The sequence below is a fragment of the Somniosus microcephalus genome, chromosome 10 (assembly GCF_052327205.1).
Source record: "Somniosus microcephalus isolate GS21.2 chromosome 10, FLI_Smic_1.0, whole genome shotgun sequence".
Lineage (NCBI taxonomy): Eukaryota > Metazoa > Chordata > Chondrichthyes > Squaliformes > Somniosidae > Somniosus > Somniosus microcephalus.
Window position 1 is genome coordinate 47,390,637 of NC_140996.1, and position 10,496 is coordinate 47,401,132.

Here is a 10,496-nt window from a genome sequence, read left to right on the forward strand (position 1 = left end):
ATTGCAAATGTGTTTTTAAACATAAAATTATTATTGGGCTGTGGTGATGAAAAAAAAAAGCTGGGGGGTTGTTTGGTCGTTATCACTGCATCAATTTTAAACTCTGATTTCTGACGCCCCGTCGCCAATTACGGCGGCTTGCGCATTGTGAGCCAATATTATGTGTTGACAAGCAGTGGGAAATAGGACCCCGGGCGGAGACCAGGTAAATCCATCCCTAAATCAGGTGCTTCCACACAATTGCTTTCTTAGTTTCCTCTTGCCAGGACGTCAGCAAAGTCAAATATATGGAGCTTTCTGTATCAGTCCTTATTTCTGTCACCCTGCACTGCCATCTATTGGCCATTGCCAGGCTCAGTTCAGCTGAGCAATTTTTTTTTGCTGGTTATTTGCCTGCTGTTTGGGAAATGGCTGGAATGACAAACAACCACGCTGAGTACACTAAATACTGACGCTCCTACAAATGGTTTGTTAGCGCTGATTTATTACCCTCTTAAAAATATGGACTGGATCAGCCTTGGTGGAATGAAAAAAAATTACAACGTCGAATAAAACCGAAGGAAGAGCACTGCTTGAAACTAGTAGAAGACTCGGGCACGACGGTTTATTTTCCAGAGATTATATGTGCTACATGTTTTAACCTTCAATTTCCATTTCAAATTTAAGAATCCTTTTTTTCTCCAAAATCACAGCAAGGATTATCGTTACTATTGACAGCAGCGTTTACCGTTCAATGGCAATGGATACTGGAAAGGCAAAGCTACATTAAACGGACTTCCAGCGACACCCTTCCGCATTCCCCGAGGGTTGGTTGAAGTCCACATTCACACGGCAGTGGATTTCTCCAGACAAGCACACTCCCCAGCTCCAGAACCCGGGTTTCCACTTTAAGGCACACCAAGAGACGAGTTCGCTCCAGCCATATTTTACAGTTCGCGATTAAAAGAAATGCTGTAATACCCGTCCGGGGGAGGATGGGATTATATTTATTTTAGCGCCGACATGAAGGGCAAGCAAGCAGCCTGCTGGACTGGTGTTGATCGGCGAGCCTTGTTAATCGCCTGGTAAAGTTGGTGGAAGTGGAGTAAGGAAAGTCTTCCATCCAGCTGACCGGCACGTTGCTAACGTGAAGCAGGCTGCCAAACCCGCGCCTTTATTTTAGCACAGCCCCACACACAACAAGAATATATATATATAGAGAGAGATATAAATAAGCAGAAGAACCACTTTAAGGATTGCTAAGCACACATCGAAACCAACAGCTTAACTCGGACCGTGGGCGGAAGCGCAGCACCTCCTGCAATATTATGACCTCTCAGGAGCCGAGCTGGGTAAGTAAATTCTAATTTCATTAACATGAATGTACCAGGAATGGTCTAAAACAACCACCGCTGCCTCTTGGTGCTGGAAGTAGGCAGGTTTATATATATGTATATATACTCGATGCCAGACTCAGCCGTCAAAAGTGTTGAACGCTGGGCAAATAATGCAAAAATAAAACCCTCTGACATTAAAACATGAAACACACATAGCGGGGATCCGGAGGGCGACGTTATGTCGGGCTTCGCTTGATTACGCTGCGATTGTTCAAATAGTGCTCAACATGGAAGTTTAACCTCTCTTATTGCTGTCTTCTATCCTGATATATTTGATGGAATTGTGCAACTTTCTGGGAGGAGAGGAAATAACTACCCCATGGACACAACGTCAGGGGCAACAATGGGAGACGGTACTGATAAAGGGGAAAGAACACAGCCCTCATCCGTCCACAGTGAGAAGGGGGATTCCTACAGGGAATGAGAATGTTGAAGGATTCTGTGCTAACGCTGCGCTGCAACCTTGTGCATTCGATATCCTTGAGGTTGCGAAGCGGGGAACGCGAAAGGCGAGCGCGCTCGACACGAAGTGATTTTCAGCATCAGTGGGTAGAATTTTGCATTTCTTTTTTGCGGAGTCTCTAATGCAGTGGTTGAATGGAGAGAGAGAAAAGTGCAGGAGATCGGATTTGTTTCTAGCTAGATGAAATTTGGGTATTAATTCACTGACGTAGATCATCGGTTTGCCGCTAATCAACTTGGGTATCTTTTACCCTGAAGGATGAAGAGCTGCGACAGTTCTCGCCGATTAGAAGCAGCATTTCCTGCGCTGTAACACTGGCAATGAGCTTTATCCATGACAGAGGTTCCAATCTAACTACTTTCACCAGGCAGCTCTTGCGAAATTCCGGGTGGAAGCAGAAGCTGTCAGATATGGCTGGGTATGTCGCGCTGCTCTTCAACCCCGCCAGTGTTTGGGGAGACGGGGTAAGTCAGTGGAAAAATCCAGCATTCCGTTCGAATGAGAGAGAGAAAAAAGAAAAGCCGTGCGTAATGTTTTTTCCAGCATTACTTTGTCATCTTTTAAGTGGAGCATATGAACCGCAAGAGCCTCTCAGAGCGCTCAGTCGCTGTAACCGAAAAGTGTGGGCTTTGTTGTGGCTTATGTGAAAACAAATGGAACAGTTTATGTGGAATTATTTGCAAAATATCCATACGTTTGATTAGAGCTATTACTACTTTCAAAATTCCTTTTTTAAATGGTCGAGGTTTCCTTTTAATTCGGAACTGCTAAGAGTGTCTTTGTCAGCCTAACGCTGCGAAAAGATTTAATGAAGAATATATTTCTGAAATCCAGTCAAATGCATGTTGATGTTCGAGTGACGTGAACGCAGTGTGTGCTAAGTGACGCTAACACTAAATGCAACTTCCTATCTCAACTAACAGAGCCTCCAATCATTGCTTATCCGCCGAGTGCGTCTCCTCGACCAATGCATTGAATGAGTACATTGAACTTCCACTCGAGGATCTGGTTTCGAAGCGAGCAAACGCACAGATCCCTGGAATTATATCGGAAGTCATTTTAACTTTTGATGACCTCGACGTCATTGCAGCGATCAGTTGGGAATCTAACGGCAATTTCAGCAGCCGAGGGTGCCGCCAGGAATCACCCCCTCCCGTGAAAGTGGTGGCGAGGGGAGGGGGGGTTATTTGGTGACGTTAGTTGATCGTTTGCAATGGAAAGTATTTACACTCTTTCTTCTCTTCTAAAGGTGATAAGCTGCAACCGAGCACTAGAGTGAACACGGATCCGCACTCGGGCCATGAAAATGTATGTCTGGATAACGCAAACCATCGCTTTTGCATCCTTCGTCCTGTCTTGGGCTGAAACCATCGAAAGCTACGGAGACATTTGCGAGAATCTCTGCTCCTGTGAGGAGAAAGACGAGATACTGGTCGTGGGTTGTGAAAACAGCGAGATCATCAGCCTCCTCCAGATCAGCCCGCCGCGGTTCCCTGTCTACCATTTATTCCTAAGCGGGAATCTGCTGAACCGATTGTATCCGAACGAGTTCATTAATTTCACTGGCGTTTCTATTCTGCATCTGGGTGGCAACGAGATCCAGGACATCGAAGCGGGCGCTTTCAACGGGCTGCGAGCGACCAGGAGGCTGCACCTTAACAACAACAAATTAGAAGGGATACGGGATGACACTTTTTCAGGACTGGAGAATTTGGAATACCTCCAGATAGATTATAACTACATCAGCTCGATCGAAGCCGGCTCGCTTAGCAAACTGCACATGCTGCAAGTCCTGATCCTGAACGACAATCTCCTCAGCAGCCTAGCCGGTAACATTTTCAAATACGTCCCCCTCACCCACCTCGACCTGCGGGGCAACAGGCTCAAGATGTTGCCCTACGCGGGGCTTTTGGAGCACATGGACAGGGTGGTGGAGCTGCAGTTGGAGGAGAATCCCTGGAACTGCACTTGCGAGCTGATCGCCCTGAAGGCTTGGCTGGATAGCATTTCTTACACGGCCTTGGTCGGGGAGGTGGTTTGCGAGACCCCCTTCCGGCTGCACGGCAGGGACCTGGACGAGGTCGCCAAGCAGGAGCTCTGCCCCAGGAGAATGAACATCGACTCCGATTGGAAACCCATGCCACCTTTGACCACCCACGGGTATTTTTATACCACCCCAGCCCCGGCAACTTCCATCGACACTTCCTCGTCGGTGTCGAAGTTTCCGCCCAAAGCCCCGAAAGGCACTCGCCTCCCCAAAGTACCACGTGTGCGCCCCACCTCCAAGGGCCCGTCCTTAAAAGAAGGCTACAACTATGGCCCCATTTTCGCCTATCAGACCAAGCCTCCCGTGCCTTTAGTGTGCCCTCGCCAGTGCACGTGTAACATGCAGATCTCCGACCTGGGTCTGAACGTCAATTGCCAGGAAAAAAAGATCGAAAGAATATCCGAGCTGGAGCCAAAGCCCTACAATCCCAAAAAGATGTACCTCACTGGAAATTACATACTGACCGTCCGGCGCTCGGATTTCTTTGACTCGCCGGGATTAGATTTATTGCATCTGGGTAACAACAAAATAAAGGTCGTGCAGGATCGCGCTTTTATGAATCTGACAAATTTGCGCCGACTTTACCTCAATGGTAATTGCATCGAAAGGCTCACTTCGGAAATATTTTACGGGCTCCGAAGCCTGCAGTACCTGTACTTAGAGTACAATGCCATTAAAGAAATCGTGCACGGCTCCTTTAAGCCCGTGCCCAACTTGCAGTTGCTCTTTTTAAATAACAACCTGCTGAGGGCTTTCCCCGCTGACATCTTTCTCGGTTTGAATCTGACCAGGCTCAGTTTGCGGAGTAACCGTTTCACATCCCTGCCTATGGTTGGAGTCCTAGAGCAACTGAAGTCCTTGATACAGATCCAGTTGTACGAAAATCCGTGGGATTGTACTTGTGATATAGTGGGCATGAAGCATTGGCTGGAAAGGTTTAATACCGGCACTCTTATCAATGACGTGATCTGTGAATCGCCCAAAAATTTCGCAGGGAAAGACCTGCGAACGATTAAATCTGATTTAATCTGCCCCGATTACTCTGATATAGTGATGTCGACTCCGGCCCCTTCCGTTGCCCAGTCCACAGAGGCAGCCACCAACGCAGCGACCCCCTTTCAATACATCGCTGACACAGGTTCTGTGCCCCTCTCTGTCCTCATCCTCAGCTTGCTTTTGGTTTTCATCACGTCCGTGTTCGTCGCCGCTGGGCTCTTCGTAGTGGTGATGAAACGGCGCAAAAAGGCCCAGAGTGACCGAGCCAGCACCAACAACTCCGACGTGAGCTCTTTCAACCTGCAGTACAGCGTTTACAGCCACAGGTCGGCACCCAAAGCCAAGAGTCCAGCCAGTCATGTGTACGAATACATCCCTCACCCTTTGGGACACATGTGCAAGAACCCCATCTACAGATCGAGGGAGGGCAATTCAGTGGACGACTACAGGGACCTACACGAGCTGAAAGTCACCTACCGAAGCCACGGAGACGAGGAGATAGAAAACCAACTGAGAAGCCCCACTTACAGCATCAGCACCATAGAGCCCCATGAGGAGATCTCCCCAGTGCAAGATGTAGATCATTTCTACCGTGGCATTTTAGAGCCCGAAAAGGAATCGCCCAGTGGGAACAGTGTTGACTATAAATATGGTAGCCCACCAAACTATAATTATTCACCAAACTATGAAGTTAGGCGTCAGTATTTACATCCGGAAAGGATGAGGGAGACGGTGCTGTACGGGGCACCCAGTAATGTATATGCTGAGCAAATTAGAAATGACTATCTGGAACTGAAAGCAAAGCTTCATGTTGAGCCGGACTACCTCGAAGTTCTCGAAAAACAGACAACGTGCAGTCAGTTCTGAGCCACAGAGTTTATATACAGTATTTATTTCTAATTATCTGAGGTTTGGTTATTTTTTTTTCTGTTCGACATAAATGTTTGAGGTGAAAGTGCCTTGGCACAAGATTATCACCTTGAATGGATATTTGAACTAGGGGTGTGCACCAAAACCAATGGGTCCACTGAAAACATTTGAATTTGCTAGGATCAAAGGAGCCCAACTGAAGATTGGCCTGGTGATATGATGACAGTAGGCATAAGTAAACGTTTTGGGTTTTCTTGCCCTTGAAGGGACATTACAATCTTTCTTGCTTTCTTAGCTTTCCCACATCTGGAAACAATACTGTTTTTACTAAAACAGCATTACATCATAGTGTGTTAGTAAGATTGTTGTTTCTCCACGTGTACTTCAAACCGAGTATTTTAGTTACAAAATAGATGCAGAGAACTACTTCTAGTCACACAAAAATCACCTGGGAGTTACCTCGCCAACCAAAACATTTTGCTTATTCCTAGATGACATCAGAAATATTGCATGTTGTACAAAAATGCATCAATACATTGCAGTATGCCGCAGGACTCAACATACCTGTTGCAGTGGATCACTGTGTGTCAGAGGTGATGTACAATGCACAGTTCGGGTTTGGTTCTAGCTTCAGCAGTCTTTATAATTAGAGCCAAAATGGCCTTCCATCAAACTCCAAGAGGCTAGCACACCCCTAATTTTAGTATGAAGCTCTTATTCTTCAAGTGGATGTCTTTGTATGCATTCTGCACTTTTAAATTAGAAAGAGACCTCAGGGTCTTTAATATTCATCTCAGAATTGCACAAATCAGTGTGTGCACTGGGGCCATGCAGGGCTATATGATGGATTGTACAAATCTGTATGTAATGTCTGTACCCTTGTAAAGAAAAATAACTGAAAGGGGCAGTTATATTACACCACCAGGTGTTCAAACTGGCTATTTGTGTGGCATATTTTTTTTATATACAGTATATAGTTTAACAAAAACAGAAATTGTAAGAGGCAGTTGAACTTAAAAACAATGGCAAATTGTTTCGCATTGGCTACAAATTAAATAAAGCCAAATAGAAAACAAAGTACAACAAAAAGGCATTTGTAAACTGGGTTTACTGTCGCTCATTTTAGCCATATGTTGACATGGAGTTGCTTTTTTTGCCAAACCGGATTTCCGACAAGAGCCAGCAGCAACTAGAATATGTGAGTTAAGGGTTAATGTGATGGTGTGTTGATGAAGCAGTTTTAGCAACAGAAGCAGTCAGAGCAAGATCTGGAATACCGATTGTACAGATTGCATTAATGTCCCCAGTAGAGGTCTCCACAATGGTCAGCAGCAGTATTTTTGAACTGCACAATTAAATCATCAAATTTGGTGTTTGTACACCACTCTCTAATGCTATAATTAACAAATACATACCATCGGTTGGTCAGTATTCAGTCATTGTCTATATCAATTGGTCTCTAAATAAGGTCATCATCATGTCTTCATAAGACAGGGATTTTAAAGCAAAATGTGTTCAAGTAGCTAGGCTTTCCCCACTATTCTACGCCGTATTCTTTTGAACCGCTTAAGATGCATTTTAATAATACTGCTGTAGTATGTAAAGATTGTTTCACCACTTGTCACAATTTTCTCTCAACTATAGCGTGTGAGAATTAATATTGAGTCCACTTAGTTCATTATTTGGTGTAAAGCAAACTGTCAAGTCACAAATGCTTTTTTACATTGTAGGTTTTTATTGCGGTATGTTTTAGATTTATTTAACCGTACAGTACTTTTCTTCGACATTTGGCTAACAGCAGACTTACCTCAAACATTTCAGCCACAAAACACAAGCTGATGCAATGCTCACTGAAATCTGAAAAATAAAGATAATTAGATCTCATGGCATTTTCATGTAAAAAGCAAGATTTGAATCTACTAGAAATTACAGCTATACTGATTTCTCAAAAAGGTTTTTAAGTTGTGGACTTATTTTCATTAAAATCTTAACTCATTTTAAAAATGCCATATCTACTGATTAAATTATACTAAAGATTCAGTAAAGCCTTCTCACACTTGCTTCTTATAAATATATAACCATCATGGCCAAACTTAAGATGGGGCTGGGCCTAGCTATGTGGAAATTACCAGTGCGTTGTCAGTACAGTGGGGAGCTACTGTTATTTATCATAAAAGTACTGTTTTTCATTTTGGTTTTTACTGTGTACATGTTAAGGTAGGCAAGCATTTCTAGCAAAAGGTATTTGCAGTGCATATTAGCAGATGCATTCTTTCCCCTTTGCCTGGCTCAGGTGCAATGCAGAAACATATTAATAAAGGGAATCCAGACTTTCTCCTTTGCTGAAAAAAGCTACCACAACATCCCAGAAGCACTAAATTTATCTCACTTAAAACATTTATAGTATTTATTATATTTTCTCCTCTGTTGGTTTTAACTACCTTGGTGTAATAAAACACAACATATTTATAGCATCCTCACCAGAGGTATTGTTAAGATTAGTAAATCATAACATATGTTTGTTAAAGGGGAAGAGTTTTGGACATTCGTTATTGTTTAATTGAATGTGACTTGAGGTATTTACATCACTGTTATTCATTAAAATGATCACTTGTAAGTGAAATAGCTACATTATTCAGATTGGTGTAGCATTTGAATCAATGAATCACCATTCCAAAAATAAGAAACAATGCTTAACTGCTTGAATGCCCAGTCACATCCAATATCATTTCTGTTTAGTGTGCATAAAAAATGCAATTATTTGTGCTTGTTGTGAATATATTCAAAAATAATTAATTAATAAAATAATGGCCCAAATCTTGCTGGAGCGGGGCATGCACCATTAGTTAGACTTTTTTCTGCACCCTTAAGTCAAAACCTTTTGCATCGTAACTTGTTGGAAGTGCAAGCTGATAACAGCACAGCGAGGGTAATGGTACATCTGGGACCTTAGTGAATGAGGGGACCAACAGTGTATCTCCCTAACCAATTATCGTTATGGATTGAGAAAGAAACAGAGAAATGATGGAGAATGAGGGTGAATCAGAGTCAAATCAGGTACTGAAAGAGAAATAAAAAGGGGGAAAGAAAGATTTGATTAAGAGAGAGAGAAAAGAGACGGAAAGGAAAATTAAGAAAACTTTTTTTTTGAAATTTTTAAAAATCTCATAACAATTTACTACATGCAGGAATGAGTCTCAGCAGTTTAAATTGTTCCCTTTCTGGGCTGGGGAGATTGATTTACATTGCATTAACAATTATTGAGTTGTTAAAAGGGTATTTACGCTATTAATTATGAGCCCCAACCTTCTGTGGGAAGTTTAATGGGCAAATAGTGTGCAAATCCAGCAAGTTCTTAAAAATAATGGGAAGGCTAAAGGCGAGATGCCGGTTGTGCAAAGCAAACAGCAGATCGATGTAAATCGACCAGCAAATTCTGGAGATTCGCAACTCAAGGCGAATCTCTTCATCCCCTGATTTTGCTACTTGATTTGTGCATTAATAATGGTTTGTGTTGTTAACACACCGTTACTTTTCCAGCAAGATCTGGCCCAATATTAGTAACCATCAAATTGGTAAAATGTGCAAAATCTGGATGCAAGAAACTGTAAAAAATCATAATTTCAATTTATTAAGAGATGCTCTGAATATATTTATTGCTTGATCTCACATACGTTTTCTGAAAAATATATAATTTGCAGTGATGCATTTTTGAACTGTGATTGGTCAAATGAGTGCACAGAATTGGGTTTCATATTGCAACTTGCCAAATGACTTCAATGACATCATCAAAGAATTCCCTTAAACTGACACAGTTTATTCTGGTAAAGTAGCATGATCTACTATCTACATAGCTTACTAACTCCAAGGCATTTGATTGACCATCTTCTAGGGGCCATTTCATAAATATTTATTCACATAATCACGGAGACATAGGGTTCCCTGTTTCAGCGTCCAACCTCTCTTCCCCACAAAGTTTTTGAAATTGATATTTATTTTGAAAACACTGAAAATAATGGAAAAACAACTTAGCTGAATCTGTGTCTGGTATATCAATCTTTTGCATATTAAATTTGATATAAGAATGCTTCCTCTAAAATAAAAATGGTACTTTACTTAGCTCAACAGTGGTACAGAGTCTACCAAATAACACTGAAACTTTCCATTAGGGTGAAACAGCAACATTTGTTTTGTACCCAATATTACTTTGATTTTACCTTTTCAACAAAAAAATAAAGCACAGATGAAACCCATATTTCGTGCAACCAAAATGTGGCTAGAACAAGTTGAAAATTTAAAAAAAAACACTAAAACGCAGGAATTGGGCTGACACTCTGTAACAACAACTGATCATGTACTAATACATTACAGTGAGTTGGATGTTGTCACGCATTAAGTAACTCAGTAGTGCCTCACGTTAATCCAAATAAGCTTTGTTGTCCAGCTATGTTAGTTGTAAGCCACTTAATGGTAGGCACCTTGTAATGATACAGAGGAAATAGAATCAGCCATCAAGTTAATAATTGATGGTGCAATTTAAACTTGTTATGCAAAGATGGAATCAACACTGCTGATCTTGATCGAAACTTGATATAAGTATATTACTTTTTGCATTATATGTGCCTACAATAATATTTCACTAAATATGAACAGTTTGTGAAATATTTTAGATTGTTTTAAACCCCAAAGGTTCACAATGCACACCAATTATTGTTAATTCTCATGAGGTCCTGCTTTGTAATGT

At 42.1% G+C, this 10,496-nt stretch overlaps 1 protein-coding gene across 1 annotated transcript; it reads left to right on the plus strand.

Annotated features, from left to right (window-relative positions):
* Positions 1 to 1,381: 1,381 nt before the first annotated feature.
* slitrk5 (SLIT and NTRK like family member 5) lies at positions 1,382 to 10,005 on the plus strand. Its single transcript, XM_085998556.1, has one exon. It carries the CDS (start codon positions 3,140 to 3,142, stop codon positions 5,747 to 5,749), a length of 2,610 nt encoding a protein of 869 aa, XP_085854682.1. The 5' UTR covers positions 1,382 to 3,139; the 3' UTR covers positions 5,750 to 10,005.
* Positions 10,006 to 10,496: the final 491 nt, after the last annotated feature.